Source organism: Aythya marila, assembly GCF_965140915.1.
Source record: "Aythya marila genome assembly, chromosome: 10".
Classification (NCBI taxonomy): Eukaryota; Metazoa; Chordata; class Aves; order Anseriformes; family Anatidae; genus Aythya; species Aythya marila.
The window spans coordinates 9,244,825-9,266,381 of NC_139051.1; the positions used below are offsets into that span (position 1 = coordinate 9,244,825).

The 21,557-nt window shown below is 45.0% G+C and overlaps 1 protein-coding gene across 1 annotated transcript in view; it reads right to left on the bottom strand.

Annotated features, from left to right (window-relative positions):
- Positions 1-1,804, bottom strand: part of PRKAR2A (protein kinase cAMP-dependent type II regulatory subunit alpha) — a 56,585-nt gene extending 54,781 nt beyond the window's left edge. Inside the window, exon 1 of the mRNA XM_082768176.1 lies at positions 1,370-1,804. Coding sequence (XP_082624302.1) covers positions 1,370-1,625 — 256 coding nt within the window. The 5' untranslated portion in view covers positions 1,626-1,804. The remainder of the gene's footprint in view (positions 1-1,369) is intronic.
- Between the last annotated feature and the right edge of the window lie 19,753 nt (positions 1,805-21,557).

A 21,557-nucleotide genomic window follows, 5' to 3' on the forward strand; every position in this document is an offset into this window, starting at 1 on the left:
TATCTGCGACTTTTTCAGTTTGTGTGTTTTATCTATCTTTAGAAATGATCCTTTAAATACTGAGCAGTCTGTAAGTACACAGGATCTGGTCTCCCATAACAATACAGAAGTATTTTCCTGTAAAGTTCACAGAGGACAGAGATATCAGAACCTCCAACTTCATCGGTTTCTAGTTAACATCTTCCATGACACCATTATGACAGAAGTCTGAAAAAACACACAGCCTTGGTAGATCATCCCACACTCTGTTAAACAATGTGGAAATTGTTTCCTTGACCCTACAGAGAGGCTCTTGCCTGCCGTTAACTAGAACACGGGACTATTCCTTCCCCGGTTCGTTGGAACCAGAAGCAGGGAACGGCGCGTTTTTGCAGATAAGGAGCACGCCAGCACCCACTGACAGTGCCGCCCGCCTCCAGGGCTCTGACCAGCACAAGTGACTGTGCGTGGTTCTGTTAGTTCTCCCTCTGAGACAGAGAGACGACGAGCAGAAACTTGAAGCAAAGGAACCACTTTTCAGCTTTGGAAGCGAAGAACTATTTGAGAAGCTGTTTAGCACCATAAAGTTTATAAATTTCCATCAGAAAACATTTAACTCCAGAGGACTGCTTCAGCTGCAGCTGCCAACATTCGCCAGGAAAGCATTACACTTACTTCCCAGGAGAAGACCTTTCAGAGCCTACAAGAAGAGAAGCTGATCGCGAAATAAAGTTGCCTTCGAGGACATTAAAAAATAAATAAATAAATAACACACAGAAACCTTTGTTCGCGTTATAGGTCAAGGGCATAAGACCTCCACTTGAAGTTTAGGGAAGGCATACCTTTTCCTCCCTTCCTCTCTAAATTACCTTCTGACAAGGAGAGACACTTTTGGGGGGCGTTCAGGAACCGCGCTCCCACAGCCTGGGGGTGCCTCGAGGCACCGCTCACCAACATTTCCGGTAACTTCTCGCACCCAGGCTCAGACGGAGCCCGAATTGCGCTCAGGGTGCGAGGCACAGCGCGGGGAGGGAGCGAAAATGGAAGAAGCACAGGAGGTGAGGCCAGGCCAGCGGGGAGGCACCTCTACCTGAGGGAGCTGCAGCCGGGAGGAGCGGGCGGCTGGGGAGGGGGGAATTTGGGCAAGGTGTGAGGTTATTCCAGCGCCCTGAGGCACAACCAGGAGCCTCGCTCCGTCCCCAGCCACCGAGGGCACGCTCACCGCGGCGACCGGGCGGCAGCGACACCCGACAGTCGCGACAGAGCTCGCCCATCGCCTCACCGCACCGCCACGGGGGTTCGGTCACCGGGAAGGGCCCCGCCGGTTACCGGGGACGGGGAGGGAGAAGGACGGGGACACCTCCCCGGGGGAGGGGGGGGGGAGGCTTACGCTCGAAGTCGTCGTCGTCCTCGTCGTCGTCGTCGCGGTCGGGCTCCTCCTCGCCGTTGGACTCGGTCTGCATGGGCTCCCCGTCGAAGCTGACCACCCTGCGGCCGCCGCCGGCCGCCTCCCGCTCGCGGGCATCCCGCAGGCGGGTGAAGTACTCGGCGGCGAAGCCCACCAGGTCGGCCGGCCGGTGCCGCAGCACCTCCACGGTGTAACCCTGCAGCAGCTCGGTCAGGCCCGGCGGGATCTCGATGCTCATGGTGCCGGCGGCGGCGGGGGGAGGAGGAGGAGGAGGAGGAGAAGAAGAAGGAGGTGGAGGAAGAGGAGAACGAGCAGGCCGCCGCCCCGCAGCCGGTTGTGACGGTGGCGGGCTCGGGGCCTCCCTCGGCGGGCGCCGCCTGCCTCCCGCCGCTCCGGTCACACACACACGGGGGGGGCCGGGCCGCGGCGGCAGCTCCCCGGGCTGCGCAGGCGCTGCGGCGGGCGCCGAGCCAGCATGGAGGCGGGCGGCCGCGCGCAGGCGCCGGGGCGCTGAGGGGAGAGGCTCCCCCTCAGCCGGTCCCCGCCTCAGGTTTGAGGGAGGGGAACCGGGAGGGAGCCGGGGTGTTTGGCCCCGCAGCCCCTCAGGAGATCCCCGTACGCCGGGTTTGGGTGTCCCCGGGGGCGTAGGTGGCTGTCTGGGTGTGTTGGGGAGGAAGCGGGCTGTGCCCCGTCCTCCGCCCCGCGGCGAGGGCTGGAGGGGATGCGAAACGCCTGCGTGTGGTGCTTGTGAATCTGGCTTTGAAATTAATTTCGGGGCTGTGATGTGGTAGGGAGTAATTATAAACTGTGGAAGGCGGCGGACGCGCTCGCTTCTCGCCAGCCAGGATCCTGGACACGCACAAGTGTGTGGCAGAAAGGCGTTTTTTCACAGCTTTCCTCAGGTTAGTGACCCCCCGCACTAATTTCATCTTTCTTCATCTTTATGCCAAGCCACAGTGCCCCCTGAGCACCACAAAGGAGCGGGAGAAAGAGGCTTATTCCCCTTGGCTGGGGTTACACCGAGGCCCTCTGACCCCCTGGTTCTGGTCAAAATTCAGTCAATGAACACTCTTAAAGCTGTTGAGCACAAGAGAATACATGAGCGTGTCTTCGGACCTTTTTGTAAAAGCCATAATGCCATCACCTGTGAAATGGTGGCAAGAACGTCTGCTTAACGCCAAGCACCTCAGAGCATGAAGGGTTTTAGTAAAGTGAAACACCGCGTTAATCGCTTACACGTGGGAGCTTTGGAGACGCCTTGTATGTTCCTAAATGCGTTACTCGGGTTTTTCATGTATTCTTCGTACAAAACCTCCGTGCTTCGTGCTGTTTGCATGTTCAGGGAAGGTCTGGCGGATGCCCAAGGGCAGCCGACTCGCTCCGTGGCACGGGGCCCTTAAGGTTTGACGTTGCTGGAAAGCTGCTCGTGGGAGAAGGTAGGCTGTGCAAACGTGAGGGGCGCAGGGACGCTGGCTGGGTGACGCCACTGCCTGTTGTCAATGTAAATGTTTTTGTTTAATTCTTCCTTTGTTTCAACAATAAAAGGGCAGAAATCAACTTGTACTCAAAATACGGATTTCGCTTCGAAGCCCAGAATTGGCTGAGGCGATTCATTGTGTTGTGGTTTTGTTTGCTCCTGTGCCAAAAGGTCCCCTCGCTTATCCAGATGGTTTTCCCACACTCCCATGCAAAGATAGTCTGCTCATCACTGTTGCTTGAAGGGCATGACTGAGAACACCCTATTTGGTGCTTTTCCTGGCTTTTTTTTTTTCGGTGAGGAAGGACATCTAGGGAATCTTGTGGCTCTTACAACAGCACCCAGCCTCTCTATTAGGTGTTTTGTGTAATATGGCTCCCATATTTTATGCCGGTAAGATTACTTCTTGTATGTGATCAAACTAATAAAAAAACAAGCACAGGAGGTAGATCTTCCACATCTCATCAGTTTATCTGGAGGTTTAGTATGAAGCTTAATTTATTTTTGTTTTTTTTTTTTTTACAGCAGCCACAGTTGCTATGTCCCTTTTCTAGAAAAACAATGAATTCTGCCTTTTAATTTATCACTCCTGCCATATCATCTTTCTTATATTCTCAAACAATACAGCAGCACATTTCAACTGCTCAATGCAAATACTTTAACTACTGATAGAACTGATACGAGGAAATGGTTTTGATCAAAAAGAAAACCATATTTGGTTAGTCTCACACAAAATGAAGCAAGATTTCTGATGAGATCCTTCCTTTGCCAGTTAGGTGCTGCAGATACTACTGGTGGTGAAGAGTTAAAAATGAAATTTAAAAAGTGTGCTGTAAAAAATAAAAAAGCGTTGGCAAGGAGGGGCAGAGGAAGAAAGAATGTCTAATTCCAAGGGAATACAATTATTTTTCTTTCCCAGTCTTGCACAACAGCCAGCCAGCCACCTGACAATTGCCTGCTTTTGGCATTAGTCAGCTCTTGTATTAGCTTTTAACGTTTGTTGATAATTTTCTCTCATTTGTGCCTGTGTATATAAATCTGGTTATTTATATGAAAAAATGTGTTACCAGTAAATATTGTTAAGTCTCTGAAGAGCTACATTGTGTTAGCCTTCTGATATTTATATGTCCACATATAACTAATCAGTTTCAGAGGAATGCAAACAGTAGAGGTCTGTTCAGCCTCTTTCTGAAGGTCACTGGACAAAGTAAAAAGCATCCAAGGTCACATGAAGCAGTTTCAAACTGTTTTACACCATCAATTATCCCAGTTCTTTATATATATATATATATATATATATATATATATATATATATTTTTTTTTTTTATGAGGGTCTGAACTGATGGCACCTGTAGGCAAGAGACTTGTTTGCGGTGGAGTTAGTTGTAATGCTGCCTGTTGTGCATGCATATAGCTCATATTAAGCTTTCTTTCACCCTAAATTTGCATTACTTTGTTAATCACTGCTATAATAAGCATCCACATTAGAAGAATGCTAGAAAAGAAATTAGGAAATGTATTTGCAGTCTTAGTATGATCCCCTTTATTATAGCTTCTTTAATTCCTCTAGCATGACCAATACAATTTCTTTCCACTGGTTTGGAGTGTATTCAGCACCCTTTATGGAATTATATGGACTTCTATAATCGCTGAAGCTGGTCCCCACATTATTCCTATCTATCTATCTATATATTTAGAATCATATTTTGTCCTAATACTTTCTTAGTATCTGAGAACTCTCCAAGTTGGGATATTCTATGATTCTATTCCTATATTTATCATGTCTCAAGGCTCACAAATGCTGAGGTCTCTTCCCTTCACTCTGCATTTCCTACTGAGTCTTAAGTGACTTTGACGCTCACTTAGTGAGACAATGATGGAGCCTCAGTGCTTGTCCTAGCAGCAGGAGCAGTGAAGTTGCACGTAAAAAAAAAAAAAAAAAAAAAGTCTCTGTAATCTTGCACTGGGGAAAAATGATCAAATTAACCCTCCAGACTGGCTCTTAAAAACTAAAATAAATCCCTTTTATGACAAGTAATAATTTACTTCTCATAAACCTTTCAGCACCAGCCAGAACTCAGACGCTATAGAAGCATATGCACATCTTGGTTTAATTACACATGCCTTCAAATTCACTACAAGGAATTCAGCACCAGGATAATGCAAGAGCACGCTAACTGCTCTGGTGGTTGATAGTAGAAAACACAAGCTCTTGTTTAAGGGAAGTGGGATTTATTACCGTGAGTAGAGCTTTTGCGTGTTGCAGGAGGTGACACGCTAGCAAGCCCTTTCAAACTGGGTATGTTCCAAAGCAGCCCTGAATAAAAGCCAGGTTTGGGCCTTATACAAAGAAAATGAAATCCTGCCCTTGGCTTGCTGAGTTGCAGAGTTCACTGTTGTGGGATGCTTTTGACACAAAACGTGCTGAGGAATAGATTCAGCAGTGGCTTTGGAATTCAGCGGTTGGTGTGGTTTCCAGTTATTTGTTAGTTCTAGGTGGAAGAAGGATCATCTCTCATTCCCCATTTCTCACACTGTCCTTCCAGTCATCTGTGGCTAACCGTTGTTGGGGCTGGTTATTAGGGGTGCAGTACCTTTGGTCTGATCCACTTCAGGCTTTATGAATTAATCCAGTCAGAGTCCAGAACATCTCAGCACCCCAGGTAGCAGGTTTTTTTGCTTTGTCCTATACCACTGCTGCTCATAGTAAGAAGCTGTAGACAAATAATTTAAAGGCCACATTGATAAGTATGAAAACATTAAAACAGAGGGAGTTGAATGTTGTATTTGGGATCAAGTAGGCAGAATTGTGTGCCGTTTTCCTGTGTTTCCTGCCAGTTAACGTCTTTAATTTACTGCAAAGCCCTTCCACCTAGCACCATGGAGCCTAGAGTTGAGGGCAAACAAAATCATTTGATGATCTTATGCAAAGTTTTGTAAACCTCAGGTCTTCATAATTTCTACATCTGCCCTCTGTGCTAGTCTCTCCTCCAGAAGCAGTCTGTTTTGTCCCCACGATCACATTAAATGCTTTTTTCTGTACCTACTCAAATTTTACTGTGCTTTTCATGCTTGCACTTCTGATCTCCACATCTCAAAATTTGGATTCATCTCTGCTTTACATGGCAGAAAAATTATGTCTTTTTTTTCTCTAATACATAGTAAAAGTGCATATACATTATTTGTGCACAAAGTACAGAAAACTTGTGAGTTTTCATTTTAGCAGAGTGTGTAATGCTAACAAAAGAAAGAGTGATCCAGGGCTTGGCTAGCAGGATACAGAGATCCTTCAAAACAATGCACAAGATAAACCAGCTTCTCCTGCTTCTGTTTGTTTTTATTCTTAAAGTACTGAACCTAAGAAACCAATGCTTTGTTTCTCTAATGAGCCAGTTTGCTTGTGGCAGTAAGCAAGATTCAATGTATTTCTTGTTGGCTTTTGGAGTGAGTAGAATGAGTGCTGAGTATTTCAATAAATGGTACAGAACCGTCTATCACTAGTACGAAGACAGAAGGAAAAAAGCCAGCCTTTGGAATAAACATATATAAATACTGGTTTCAGCTGAAATATGTTACTTTGCCGCTACCCTTAGTCAATCAAATATATTTTGGATAATTCTTGGGAAGTTACGTTGCTGCGTTCATTGATAGATCTCAAAGCAGGAGAAACATCTATCAATTTTCAGATTTTCATTGACATAATTTGGTTTGTAAACACCGATAGCATTGATTCTGTTGGTAACAATTACGATTTTTCAGGTAGTGCAAATCATCAATTCTAAAATATCTGATTTTGTAAAACATTTGTCCTAGGCATTACCTTGATGTAAATATAAACGTCTCTGAACATCAGTCATGTCACGTGTCAGACATAAAATCCCAGATGTGTGGATCTAGATAAAAGTTCTGTCTGTGACATCAGGCATGTGGGACAACCGCGTTGTTTAAAGCACTCCGAACACCACCACTTAACAGTTGTAAAATTTATGGTTTCCACATCAGAGAAGCTGTAAGCAACTGCACTCCAATGTGTAAAGAGCAAATATGCAAGTAAGAACTCAGCTAGTCATTGGGTTCTCTTGAATATGAAGTGAGAACTGTACCCGCTTTGGCTGGACTTTTGTTTCTGTCCTTGGCACTGAAAACATTGCATGAACTCTCCAGTGAAGTTGGTATGAAGAGAGCTTGTGGAAATGGACCTTTGTGCATGCCCCAGGATAACCAGTCAGACACAAGGTAGCCTTAGCCCTGCTGGACTGGCTCTGCAGAGGTTACAATACCTGGGCGTTGTTACGGAATAAAGGTAAAAGATTTGCAGATTGTTTTGTTCTAAGAGAAGAAGCAAATTAACCGGCCTGTATTTTGTTCAAAATCTAAATCTGAATCTGAAGCATCAATTTCTGTCTACGTTTGTCGGCAGACCCTGTTCAAACAGAAGTTTTGTTGGGATTAAGGGGTGTGTCACTGCAAAAGACCTCTGAAATTCGTTTTGTCCTTGTGCCTTTGCTTGCAGCCCGTGATTGTATTTATTCACGTATTTGTCCTTTCCCTCCGTCTTCTCACCTTGCTGCCTTACACAGTTCAGGTTACCAGTGTTTCCATGATGTAGTCTAGAGGTGCCACTGCCTGTCCTCTGGCATACTTCAGACTAATTTCTGTCTACCCCTATTGCTAGAGCTCCTATTTTCATACCTTCTGGTGTCCCTTTTGTCCATTGAGTGTTATTAACCATTTCTCTGCTGTACAGACACCTTTGCATTTTCCCATTCATCATCTATCTTCCCTAGCTTCTTGCCAAAAAACCATTGCCATTCCCAAAGCTTCAGCTGTCAGGTTTATTCCAAATGTATAGTCTATCCCCTCGCCTTCTCTGATGTGGCAGGTCCAGCCTCCTTTCACAACAAGCCTGCGGCTCTTCCCTTGCCTTTCAGCGCCCGATCCCTTGCAGTTAGGAGTCACAAAGTCTCTGCTCTTTGGCCTCGCTTTATGGTGAGTGCAAGAAGAAAGCCATTAACACATTTCACTGTTTCCAGTGTTTATGTCCCTGCCCCTCCCATTTCGTGCCCACAGATCCACTCCGTGCCTAGATTTGCAGTGCATGAAGATGGCATTTACTATGCTGTACAGTGCGTGGATTGTTTTACCAATCCTTCCAGCTCGGCACAGCGTGTTGACTAATTCTAAGCATTAAAATTGCAGTGTTAAGTATAAATTACAGCAGTCATAAATGAGACTTTGTCCACCAAATCCCCAACATTTTATATCTTATTCTGAAAACCTTTTTATGAGCTCTACTACATCTGTTAGCACTTATTTTAATTAAACGTATAGCACAGCATGCAGTTCAGTTAACCAGTGCTCCACAGCTCCATTCAGTTTTCAGAGAAAATTAGTAAGCAGTTCCAAATGCATTTTTCTGTCATTCTTCACATGCTGTGCTTGAGCATACATTATAAAAATGTTGATAGAGGATTATATGTCTCGGGGGAAGATAATAGGAATGTGAAAGTTCTTGCTTCCAGGCCATTTTTCCAAATTAGTTTAGGTTCTTGAGTTTTATAAAAGCACTTGATGTTTGGCTGCTGCGTGGATGTCTTCATTAAAGGAATGGGTGTTCTCAGCTTCCAAGCCAGAGGATTACAGAGGTACCTCACCACTGGGAATCTCAGCAAAAAACTGATCGGTTTATAGGGCTGAGAAATGCTTACTGCCTTCCACTATGAGTTAAATCCTGTCTGTATCAGAAACTAATTGGATGGGTGTTGCTTGTACAGCGCCTCTCCTGCGACTTTTGGTGATTTTCATCCCCAAGGCTATCAGCCCTACAGAGCTGTATTAGAAAAGATGAAAAGAAGAATCTGGTTTTAGGGAATGCAGCAGCACGGTCCTTTCTTACAGCTGGTTTGGTGTGTCTCTCCATTGACATCTAGTGTCCACACAGAAGGCTCTTTAGATTCCTCACAGCTACGTTGGCAATATTTATCTCTAAACTTTTAAAGATTTCTCAAGACTTCTTATTAATAATGCCAGGTCAACCAGTTGGTGAGACCGATGTGGAAAATGCAGGAATCCTACACTTAACATTTTGTGTTGTGCAGTGACAGCCACAGGTTTGTGTTCAGTTTCTCCAGAAATCTTTGCAGTGCTTTGTAGTCCAAAAGTGCTAGCCCTTTTCATGTTTTCCTGGGAATACCTGCAAAATACTTTCAGTCTCCATTGTCTTTTCTCCAGACATACAAGAAGCTGTGAACAGTATAGATTTGATGAAATCTTTCTGTAATCAGGTATCACTCTAATTTTCTTCCGTTTAGCAAGAGTTTCTTTCAATGATAGAAGCCTCTGTTAAGCCCTGTCTTCATTACACTCCCATTATATCTCTAAAAGCTATTTAATGAATAACTCTTTTTATCTACTTTTACAATGATAGTGAGTTATTTTCATATTTATCCAGAATATGGTGTAAGTTTGAAGTTGCTACAAAAGGATTTGCTGTTTCGCTTTTGCATAATCTTGAGCAGTGGCAGTGAGCAATTAAGCACATTGTTACTGTACGCTTTGCCCCAAAGGCACCTCCACCTTCACAGCACTTCCTCCTGCTCCTGCAGCCAGCGGCAGGTACACAGGATTTACCCTAGAATCATACTGCCAGGTCCTAGACCAATGTGGAGAAGCCTTTCCCTACTCTGTAAGTTCTGTATACATTCATATTTTAAGCATTTCCATTGCCAGGATCCATTTTCAAAGACAGTTGTTACAAATAAATTATTTTATGAAGGCTTAAAAAGGTTTGTTGCCCTAACATTTGATACTTCATCTCTTCAATCATGAGAAGAAAATGCAAGCAATTAAGGTCTTGCTATCAAAATGTGGAACGTGCAGGTATAGACATCAACTGTAGGATTTTTAGCAAATGTTTATGTTGGATCCTTGACTTTTATTTTCAGTGCTCCAGGGTTTTAAAACTTGTAAGAGTCTTGGGTTTGCTGTTCCATTCTGTAATAAGATCAGAGTGAGCTGGAGGCTAGGATTTCCTATACAGAAAGTCTCCCAGCCTTTCAACCAGCAAATTTTGGTGATGAGTTTGTCTTTATTGAGAGTCTGAAGCGCAGCAGGTGACACCCATTAGCACTCTGCTTCCAGCAGTGACTAGACAATTAGGACTAGTGCAGCAGCCTTCTTAGAGCCAGCTGGTGTTGGGAGGAAATCTTGGCAAGGAAGGCGATCAGAGCAATTCAGCTGGCCAGAAAACAACCAGCCCGTTTTTGCAGTGTTTCAGCCCCAGGAGAGGAGCAGGACAGGTCCCGGGTGCGCCCTGGGCATGGCTCCTGGCCAGGACTGGCTCTGGGATTCCATGGGCTTTGTGGACTCTGTCATTTCCTGGCTGTTCTGGTGATCCATCCCTTTGGCCAGCCTTGTCTCAGTGTATTATAAGCTCCTGAAGAGCTCTTTCTTCCTTCGGTGATACCTGCTGCAATGGGGCCCTGTCCTGGAAACTACTAGTGTACAACTAATGAGGCTGTGCCTTGGAGCAGTAGGAAACTTCTGCTGAAAAAGAGCTAGAGAAGCCTTCAACCTTTTCTGTGAAGGTCAGAGGAGGCTGACAGGATATTTCCCCCACTTTCTGGAAAAATAGCTGTCATCAGTTTCTATGGACTGCCAAATATTTACCCTCTTACTCCTCTCGGTGTTGTATTATTTTAAAATTCTGTTACATTATCCCAGCCATCAGAGAATCTGTATTGAACTTACCTGCTGAATCAAGAGGTCCAGAGTAAGACTGACAGCATCATTTAAATGCATCCTGCTGAGAATATTCATAATTTACCTAGAAAGCCAAACATGTGATCGTGAGCAATAAAGGAACGTGACAGAAGTCGTTTCATTCAGAGCTGTGAATTGTGTGGGTGCTGGCAAAGCCTTTACCTTGCAGCTGCTTTATGGTGGGAGGTACAAACACACGTTTGTGTCTGCCCATGTTGCGATCCTTCGGCCACCCTGACTTTTCAGCCCTGGCAGGACTCGGTGCTTCCAGCAAACCCAAATCCTGCCTTGGTGGTGCCGTGGCTGCAGCCGAGAGCATCGAGAGCATCGCGTTGCTGCAGCAACACGGCGGCTGCCCTGGGGACCGCGTTGCCTCGGCGACACCGGGCGGGCTGATGCTGCCGGAGCAAATCGCCCCAGAAAGCAGGGCAGCCCTGGCCTTTTGGGGAGAATGGTGAATGGGCAGAGGTGGACGGCCTCTGGGTGGGACCACTGGGGCTGGAGACAGAGCCTGGCACGCCTGATCCCTTGCAGGTGGTCCGACGAGGCTGCTGCCGAACGGAGCTTGCCACTTGGTGTGCTGGGCAGGACAGTGTCAGCAGGAGGGATTAGCTGAAGGGAGGAAGGCAATGTAGGCAAATACCTGTGTTAATATTGCTAAACATACAGCCTCCCACCTGGGTGACTGCAGGCAGTCCAGCAACCAGCCCCAGCTGGTAGGGAAATGCTGACAGGTCTTCAAGATGCCCTTTATCACAACGGTGATCCTGAGATCGGCACCAAAATTCCTTCTGGGAACCTCACTGGAGCCACCTGAGTAACTGCTCATCAGAGGAAGGGATTCGAAGTCTGATGCGTAGTCATCAGTTAGACACAGCACATGAAGAGCAGTTTGAAAAGCAAAAAGATGGTAAAGGACAGAAGAATTTATACAAAAAGTCAGGTAATTTGCTGATCATTTGTCAGATCTTGTGGGAATCTTCGCTCCCTTTACACTGTTGGATTGAGAAGCCTCTTGCCCCCTGTAATTAGCTCTTGAATAAATAGCATTTTTTGAACACAAGCCTCTGTTTCCTGTTTTTGTGTGTTAGCTCTTTTTTTTCTTGTTTTTTAAGCTTTACACTGATTCTCACAGAAGAGCACAGCCTGCTTTTAGGGATCTAGCGTTCCTTTTAGCCTCTGGGAACATCACCATATGCTGTAGTGTTACGCCTCAGCTACATTACCATACCTGTCTTAAAGTAAACATTTTGTCTGTACTTATAACTGTGACCTTACTCCTTGACGTAGGCTTCTACTTCTGATATTTAGCCTCTCTCTCCGAGCCCTTTGTGCATTTTCGTCAATACATTAGCTGTCTTTATTCTCACAAAGAAAGCTGTGCTTGTGTTTATAAAGGATTCCTGAGCTGTGAGAAATGTTTCTCAGTGTGTGTGGTTTTGCATCATTTACCCTTGAAAGGGTGCAGCTTTCCCTGACCTCTTGCTTTTTCTTGTTTTCTTGTTTTTTCTCAGTGCCTCTGGTAACTGCATCAGTAGCCTTGGGATTCACGTTTTCCTTTCACATCCAGGAAAGATCCAGCCTTCGCTTACCCTCTCCCAGCTGAATCATGTATCCGGTCTGTCCTCCTGTGAGCTTTCCATGGCTCAACCACACCAGATTTGTTCTGGTTCACAACAAACTACCACAAAGCTCACTTCCCTGTCTCGTCCTTTCACCCACCACTTCCCTTTGCTATGAATTTCTCAGTCTTCCCTCTCTCTGCGTCAAAATAACTTGATATCTTCCCTATCAGAATCCTTTATGACATTTCTTCAGTCCTGTGCAGCATCCATCAGTGGTTGTCCTGCAGCATTGTCCACTGTCCCATCCCCAGCAGACGTGGCAGTGGTTTCTGGATCTCCTCGTCCCAGCTGGGCAGTGCTCTCTAGAAATGTGTGAGGAGGGCTGGTGCACAGAGCCCAACTTGTGCCTCCTTGATCCTGGTCTCCCACCTGACTGAGGTGTTCATCTGCGTTGTGCCACATTCTTAAGCTCAGAAAGCCTCAGGGAAGACACTCATCTTTTGTTCTCTTCAGCAAGCTGCGAAAGTGAATAATGACAGCTCCCTGAGCTGCACTGCTAGTAATGCATCCCAAACCTACACATTTATGATTCTAATGTTGCCTCAAAGTGGCTTGGTCCCTGCACTGGTGCTCCTCCACGCTGTCTGCAGTCAGCAAGGGGGCTCCCTTGCAAGTGCACAGCAGCAGCGGCAGTTCCTCGATGTTCAGTTTGCAGTCAGAAAGAAACTGGAGGCAACGTACAGAAGGAAAACCAACTGTTACCTGTCTTTCTTAACACCCTTGTAAAGGTGACTGTTTTTATGACTCATAACTAACACAAACCAGCTGGAAAAGATGCAGCCTAGACCTACACCGTGGCTTAGAGAAACCTAAAAGAGCATTTAGCATTCACGGTACATCTGCGTTATTAAAATAAGCCCCCGTCGGTCTTAACTCAGTCAAGTCCCTTTTTCAGGTTTTGTAGTTAATTTCTCTTGTCACCCGGAGCAATCCTTAACGTGCAGAACATCAATGAAACGGGAAGATTGGCGGCAAGGTTTGGCTCTTGCTGTGTGTGTGCAGGAGGATCTGAGCGCAGGGGATGTGCATTGCGGTCGTTCCTTTGTTCGCATTTAATGGGACGAGAAACAAGAATGTAATTATGCCCTGTCTCACTCGATCTCCTCCCTGCCTCTACGTATTTGAACTCTGAAATAAAGGCAAGTGGTAATGCAGCTTTTTCTGGCAGTTGAGTGCATCCCCGAGGCAGATCAGAAGTGATGCTGCCCAGATCACTGCACGTTGTGCAGTTTCCATCTGATAAGAGCTTCCCGCTGAGCCATCTCTCGTGGCAGGGAATATGGCCATTACAATCAGTATTTCAAGTACCTAAAAATGATCAAAGTTAGAGGCATGGTGTTTCCTGTTTGTTTTCCTTGTAGGTTTGACAACCCCGTCAGAAAGTGCTAGCTTCGCTTTTTTCCCCTGAACAGCTGGCTGATTTCTGCTTATCCGACAACACCCTTTTGTGTGCTACTAGATTTGAGGATGCCACACCAAAATGGGGTTTGGCTCACAGAACAGCTCTTCCAGTTTAGCTATTTTAGCTATTTATTTTCAGTTTAGCTGCATACAGCAAAGTAAATTCATTTTTACTCTAAACCTATCAACCCCTCTTAAAGCACAGCACGGGGTTACAAAAGATTTGCTGCCTAAGGTTTCTGCAAATTGAAAACACTTTATTAAAAAGGGTGTTTGAAGCGTGCAATTTTGGTTGGCTTCAGAGTGAAATGAAAACGTAACGGCAAAGACAAGAAAGGAGTGGAAAACGCAAAAGAGGATCGGTCGACCTGTATGACACCTGAGAAGAGGGCTCGAGCTGACACCTTTGGGAGGCAATTCAGGACTAACAGTGAAGGAAGGGAAGGCATCACTGATGTGTACTAGACCTGAACAAGGAGCGACCTACTGAGCCCGAGCTGCAAGGCAGTGCTAGAGAGGTACGGAAAAACAAATGAATGAGAAAACACTTGATTGATGAAATTGCCTGAAATAAGGAAGGACGAAAACCACTGTAATATGTAAACACTTTAACTGTAAAGTGATTTAATCTGAGCTGTGCTAGAAACTGGCAGTATAATGCATTATTGCTACTTCCTAGGCTACGTAACAGACTCAAAGATGGACTGTGAAATTTTCCACTTAATGACAGGGATATTAAATTATAAAAAAAAAAGATAAGAGTTTATCTCAAAAGCAATGAGCTGTTTTCTCAAGACCTTGCTGCCTAACTTTAGAAGATACACTGTGGAAGTTAAGCAGTCCTCAAAAGGAGAGAAAGCTCAGCAGAAAGAATGCTGATTTAAAGCTTCTTTCCATTTCCAGATTTTTATTTTTTTTACCTAGTAAGAGAATCTAGACAAGGGGAAAATGTATTCCAGCTGATTAGGATCAAAATCCAAGTCTCAGATGAGCAAAAGAATAGTCCGGATAGAGAAGCCAATAATTAACTATGAAAAAAGCCATGGCAAATGTGAAACCCACTTGGCATGGAAAGCAGAGGGGAAAAAAGTACAAAAGATTGGAAAATGTTCTTGCAGGAGCAAAAGTGCAGCCAAAATAGAGAATTTGAGTATATGAGGAACAACCCAAAAGGTTACATGGGAGGATTCTTGGGAGTGAGCAAGAATCGTTGCCCAGTGACCATGTTGGTGCCTAGAAAGAAAGCTGTAGGTAGCTTGGTCAACTTGGAAAGAGCATATTGCCATTGCAGCTGTATTCTATTTATTAAAATAAAAATAAAATAAAATAAAATAAAATAAAATAAAATAAAATAAAATAAAATAAAATAAAATAAAATAAAATAAAATAAAATAAAATAAAATAAAATAAAAATAAAGGAGCTAAGCACCATCCCAGAGCCACCGGCTGGGAGCCTCCCGTGGCCCCAGGGACACAGGATCCCCTTCTGCACAGGGACTGGCACCACCAAACTGCACAAGTAACACATTTGAACCTTTCTGAAAAACAAAATAATTACTAATTTCCTTTAAACTGAGGTATTTGAATATCAACTAAACAACGAAGGCAAAAATGACAAAACTAAAACCAATCCTCTTCTGTTATTTTATTTCAAGACAGTGATGGATCGAGTGCTGGATGTGACAGGCCTGTTTCAGCAGCTATTTTCTTCAACTAGAGCAAAGGGGAAGTGGTGCAGTCTTCATTAAACATACATCTTTTCAGATTGAAGTTCAATATGAAATAAGAAGCGATGGGTTTTTGTATTAAAGGGCATGGTTGCTTACTGAGTTATTCATATCACAGTATTCAGCTTCTGCTCACAGACAAAAGCAAATAGTTTTAAATGTATTTTAAAATACTCCGGTACTTTGGGAAAGGTAGAGTTCTTGCTGGGATTTTCAACTCTCTATATTTTTACAGGAAAAGACCCAATAAATAAGGTAAAATAGATAAGGCAGCACTCGCTCTATCAGCAGTTCGGACTCTCAGACTGCTGAGGGCTGTCCTCAGAGAAATGAGGTTGCATTTAACTTACTCTCTTATCACATATACAGAATAACAGATTTCTCATTAATCTCTAAATTCGTATTGAAATAGATTAGGCAAGAATTACTAGAACAGGAGGAAAATCATGACCAGACCTTAGAAGCAGTACTTGGTAGCCAGAGGCCTCATTCACTTTGGAAAATGAATACTCTGGTGCTGGACCAAGTCAGAGAGACTGAAGAAGACTGCTCAGTGCTTTCAGGAAAGAAAGGAAACCTCCTTGTATATGCATGCTTACAAAACAAGTCAAAAAATACTTAGGGCTAAAAAGGTATTGAGGAAAAAACAGTCATCAAGAATAATTAAAACATGAGCAGTAGGTGGTGGTGTGTTGTGGTTTACAGGTGCAAAACCCACCAAGACAACAAGGGATTGTGGCTGCCTAGCTGAATTCTACTGAATATTCAAAACCCTTTGAGAGGTGCTTGTATTTGCAGCCTGAGGTGTTTGTTTCTGTCCACACTATAACCATAGCAAGCATCTATTAACTGTGTTTAAACAAACCGGGATCAAGCTGCATTTACCAGGGCTCGGCAGATGCCAGGTAATACCTGATACCTGTGAAGCACTCACAGTCATCCCCGCTGCCAGGTCACAGGGAGATTTCTCTGATCATTTGACTCAGAAAAGGCTGCGAGGGACTGGCACAGAGCTTCCTGTGCAAAGTCCTCTCCCAGGTGAGCCTTCCTCCTCCGTCCCTTCAATGATTCAGTGACACCAACGAAGCTCAGACGAAGCTGTCTTGGGGCGTGGGAAGTGGTAGATGGCTCTTCAGCCATCGTTTCTGTGACTTTTTTTAATTTATTGCCTATGACAATGTGTAAGCAGCTATGCACCTAATGGAACTGCATTTCCTGTTTTTATCGCCACCATCATCTAGGTGGGGTTTGTACCGTGGTTTGCCCTCACATTTCCTTAACACAAACATCACAGGAAACCAGTGATTTTGAGCAGATCCTCCTCTTCGAAGGAAATTTTGGCAAATTTCAAAAGTTACATGGTTGCCAAGGCGCTACCGTCAGAAAATACTTGTGAGCAAACATTTAGCAGATTTCAAGTTTCCTAGCAGTCAGGTTTCAGAGAATCTAGAGCAGCCATATGACTAATATGCTAAAGAGCTCCTTTAACAACCAACAGAAAAACTAAACAGAAAAATCAAGATGAGCGTTTTCCGTGGATATCTCACTTCGGTATCTTATAATTATTCTGAACAAAGCTTCAGCAGGTGAGCTGAAGTGTGACTAAAAGGAATATGAAATAAGAAAAAGACTCTGTAAGCGCAGTGCACTGGGAATTGTAAATATTGCCACTACTACCAAGAGTCAGAGTGAAAAACAATGGGTCGGGCATTCTTTTCCTCAGAAAAATAATACTTGTTTATTGATGGTGTAAATGTTGCTAGGTTACATGGATTAAGTTGAAAACAAAAAAATATCCTTTATGAATCTGTGCACCACCTTCAGCAAAGAATACTGTCAATTTAGGAAAAGTATTTTTCCAGGTAATTCAAATTTTCCTGAAATGATGGACCAGACAGAGGGTTTTAATTATAGAGGAGCCTATAGGAGGCAGAATGTTGGCCAACTATTCAATAAGGAAACTGCTTAAGCATATTTAGAAATCAATACCAATTTTAATTTATCAACTCTGCCAGTGCCCAGGGGAAAATATTAAAGCATAAAATAGAAAATATCAATATGACTTTAAAGAAACTGTGACCTGGAATACATTTTCTGTCAAAAGGAAAAAAATGGTGTATAGAACAAGCTGCAACTTGCTGTTATTGGAGGCCAAAACCAGAGAGGTGCCCAAAAGGTGGTTATAATGAAAATTGAGTCCAGAGTTCTGAAACGCAAAGGCACAGATGCGATCTGGAGCTCAGCACATCCCTCAGCTGTGGATGTGGCTTGGCAGAACTGGAGGTGCGGGCTGGCGAAGTGCTGCAGTGCTTTGTGCCTCCTGCTCCTCTTCTAACTGGAGGCAGAGCTGGGGGCTAGGAGATCTTTGGTCTGATTAAGTAAGGCAGTTCCTAGTGACACAGTGTGCTTGTATATTTTCCAGAAAGAGCAACCTTAGCCATAATAAATTTTAGTTCACTAGGAAACAAAACTAAAAAGACAAATTTTCCTTTTGTTTGCAGATTTCCCAACAGAGGAATGTCCTCAGACCGTACTGGTGGAAAATGTGGATTGAGATTATCCTGGAAGAACAGACTTCGACCTGTAAAAGAGGCACAGAGACCTCACTTTTCCCAAATGATTCAACGTGTCCTGAAGGTACTGGATCAGCCCATGAGGTGGCTCTGGCCCCTACCTGTTTTGCTTTTGCCTGACCCCCTTTTCAGTGTGCGGTGGAGGAGCCAGGCTTCGTGATCCGATTCCCATCAGGACGGTTCCCTGCTCACATCTCTACGCACTCCCGCTTCTGAAGCCTAAGACAAAACTTTGTGAGAGGGCTGCACAGGTCAGTCACTGGGACTCCCATGCCAACAAACACCTCTGTCATCTACACACATTCCTGTGCTGCCAAGCTGACAGCTGCTTGCTCACGTGGTGGGGCCGCACCAGCAATGCACAACTGTTGAACCGCAGGAGAGCTGGCAACAAACCTCCTCCTCTGCCCTGTAGACACTGGTGCTGCCTCTGACATGGAGTAGGAAATCTCTGTCCCTGACCTTCCCAGGAACAGCTCACCTAGGGTCCCAGTTTGTCTTGCCTCATCTACCAGGCTATTAGTGTCAGGCTTTAACAATCAGTTGCTGCAATTCCCATAAAGGTGGAAAATACAAAGCCACCCCCACCCCTCCATTTGTGTCCTTAACTGCACAGGCCAAGTACAGATAGAAAATTGAACTTGTTCATTTTGTTATTGTTACTGAGAGAAATGCCAGGAGTGACTGTGTTTTTGGAACAAACAGTGCTTGTGACACGGGAGTGGTTCATTCCTTCAGCTGGACCCACTAGTAGGAAAATGGGGGTTGGGGGAAAGCAATTTTTCATCAGCACACGAGATAACTAGTCCATATTACAAGGTATCACTGCTCTCAAAAGAGACAAACATTTCACATCAGTGCTGTGCCTCACCCGTGATGCCTCCTGAAGAAGCAGAACCACCTCCAGGCTCAGATGAAACCGAACCTTGCAGTCCCAGTGCAGCTTTTGCTGAATGGAAACAAGGTGGACCTGGGAAAAAAAGAGGCTGGGAAGCTCCGCTTTCTGCACCTGTACTCATGAAGTGGGTAAGGACAGAGATTGCTGTTGCTGGGAAGGCTGCACAGTGGTTTCTGTACGCACCTTCCCCACCTCAGCAGCAGCAGCAGCCTGCCTGTTTCCCTGCGGTGCTGGCACTAACAAAACAGGAGAAGACTCCGTGTTCCCTTCTCTCCTACCTATTGCCTGGGGCGGCTTCAGGCTCCTTTCCAAGAGAAGCCTCTGCTGTTGGAGCCGGAGTTCAACCACGTTACAAAAGCCTGTGGTGTCTTGAAACTAAGCACGCCCGCAGCTGCTGGGAAGTGAGCAAAGGCGCTCCGAGAACAGCCAGTTCCCTTCCTCGGAGAGATCTCCCATCAGTTGCCAGTTCCTGAACTTTGGCTCCAGCCAGGAGGCAGTCAGCAAATCAGATAATTGCCTGGCAGTGATTGATACAGAGTCAAGGGTGAGTGGGGAGGGAGGGAATGAGCGGGCAGGATTGTGTTTCAGAGGGAAGTGTTTTTTTAGGATTTGTCTATGCAGGCAGCTGGGAGCTTTTCGAAGTCACATTGGCTTAACCTGAGCAGGAGACTCGCTGTAGTTTTACACTTTTTCAGCATTTCAGCTGGTTCTGCTGAAATCTGTATAGGGATTAAAGATGAGAAGGGACAGAAAATTGGTTTCCCTGCATTTACAGATAAAAAGTACTCAAGGCTAAATGGAAGTTTAATATATTTTGACTGTATTAATGCAGAGAGGAAGAGCAAGCGCCTGCCACTGATAAATAACTATTAGGAAACAGTATTAGAAAGTACTACCAAAAAGAAATGGTGCTGCTAGGATCTGCTTTCAGCATCGGGGTGTTCACAACCAGGCTGCTCAAAATTTACTTAGGTATCAACAGCTGGTGTGCAGCTTCTCTCAAACGCAGCACAGCAGCCCTGCTAGAGGAAGGGAGGTCAGCTCACTGCACAGCTAAACATTTCAGCCCTCCAGTCAGCCATACCTAGGGTTAGCAAGAGCATCATGTACCTCAGCAAATTTACATTCAAACTGTTATCTACAAAGGGAAGTAAAGCTTATCTGTAGCCTATTGCTGTAACTTTGATACTGATCTTTATAGCCATGTTTCCAGTAAGCCTAGAGAGAACCCGTGAGTTATCAACTGCTTAAACTAAACTGTCTGAATGTGGAGATCTTAGTAAAATTCCTATCCATCTTCTAATTAAGGTTTGTGTTTTTACCAGGTTCGAGATGTAGTTGCAGAACTGTTCTAACACTGAGCTGGTGGGAGATGTCTGCAGTTAGACACAAATGGCGCTGCGTTAGAAATGCTCTTCCATTTCAAGCATGCAGCATCACGCAGTGTGCTCTGCCCTGCAGCCCATTCCCTCGCTTCCACTGGGTGCTTTCTCAAGGCAGTGTCTGCTGCACAGAAAGAGGGGACGGTCATTTGGCAAATTTTGTATGGCAGAATCTGAGACACGAGCAGCTTTTTAAACATTTCCAGGCACCTTACCCAAAACTTTTCTCCTCCCACCACTGTTGTTGGAAAGCAGCTGCTCGTTCCTGATCTCCATCTTCTGTATTTTATCTAAAAGCACCAAATGGAATCGAGCATGTTAAACAGCCAGAATTTTATTATGCAAAACGCAAAGCTCTCCGAAAACTTCAGCTTGGGAAGAATATAATTAGGATAATTGAAATTGGAAAAAGGATCTGAAGTGCTAAAAAAAAAAAGTGAAAGAAAAGGCATTGGAGGGATAGCTTGGTAGAAGGGAGATAGATGGTTTACAGTGACTAGTAAGAACTGAAATATCTTTCAGAGCAAGTCCTGCTGCAGGCTATGGGCAGGTGAGCCTGACCTGGTGGTGGCACAGCCAAGGTCCAAGCACTTGGAGCCCCAAACAACGGGACAGCACACACGCCAAGAAGGCTCCTCAGTGCCCAGCTCATAGCAGGTCTCCCATTCCCCCTCGGCACAGGTTATCATTAAGCCAGGAGGCTGACAGCTTTCCTCACCAGGGTAGAGAAGGAGAAGAGGCTCCTCCCTTCCAGCTGCCTGTCTGTCCTGCTGGCCATAAAACTTCTGCAGCCTGACACAGAGCTACAGCTGCCACCAATGGAAGCAGCAGCCCGTGGGCACCAGCTGCTGTGCTCGCTCGCTTGCTTCCGACCTTGACTTCAGATTTGCTGGTATGTCCATCTTGCTGACAGCCCCAGACAGCCACCTGCTGGGCAAACGCATCGAAAAAAAAAAAAAAAAAAACAAACATATCTATCTAAAACAGCCCTTAGAACCAGGACGGTTGTTTCAGTTCTTCCTAGCTTCCTATGAGGCCAGGAGCTGCCCACGATGCGTTAGTTGACAGGACAGCTGGAACAGGCAGGTGTTTGGAATTTTGAGAGTATGCGCACATCTGTCCCTCCCAACACGTGTCCGTATTCCTGGAACGTATAACTTAAGAGGAAAAAAAAAACCAAACAGCTTCATGACACTTCAAAGCTGGCAGAAATCATTGCTAGGCATTGCAGCCTCAGCACGAAGTCAGAAAGATGACCAGAGCAGATGAGGAACCAAGGCAGCACAGGGAGAGCAGTGGGTGGTTAGGAAGCATAGACCTGTTCC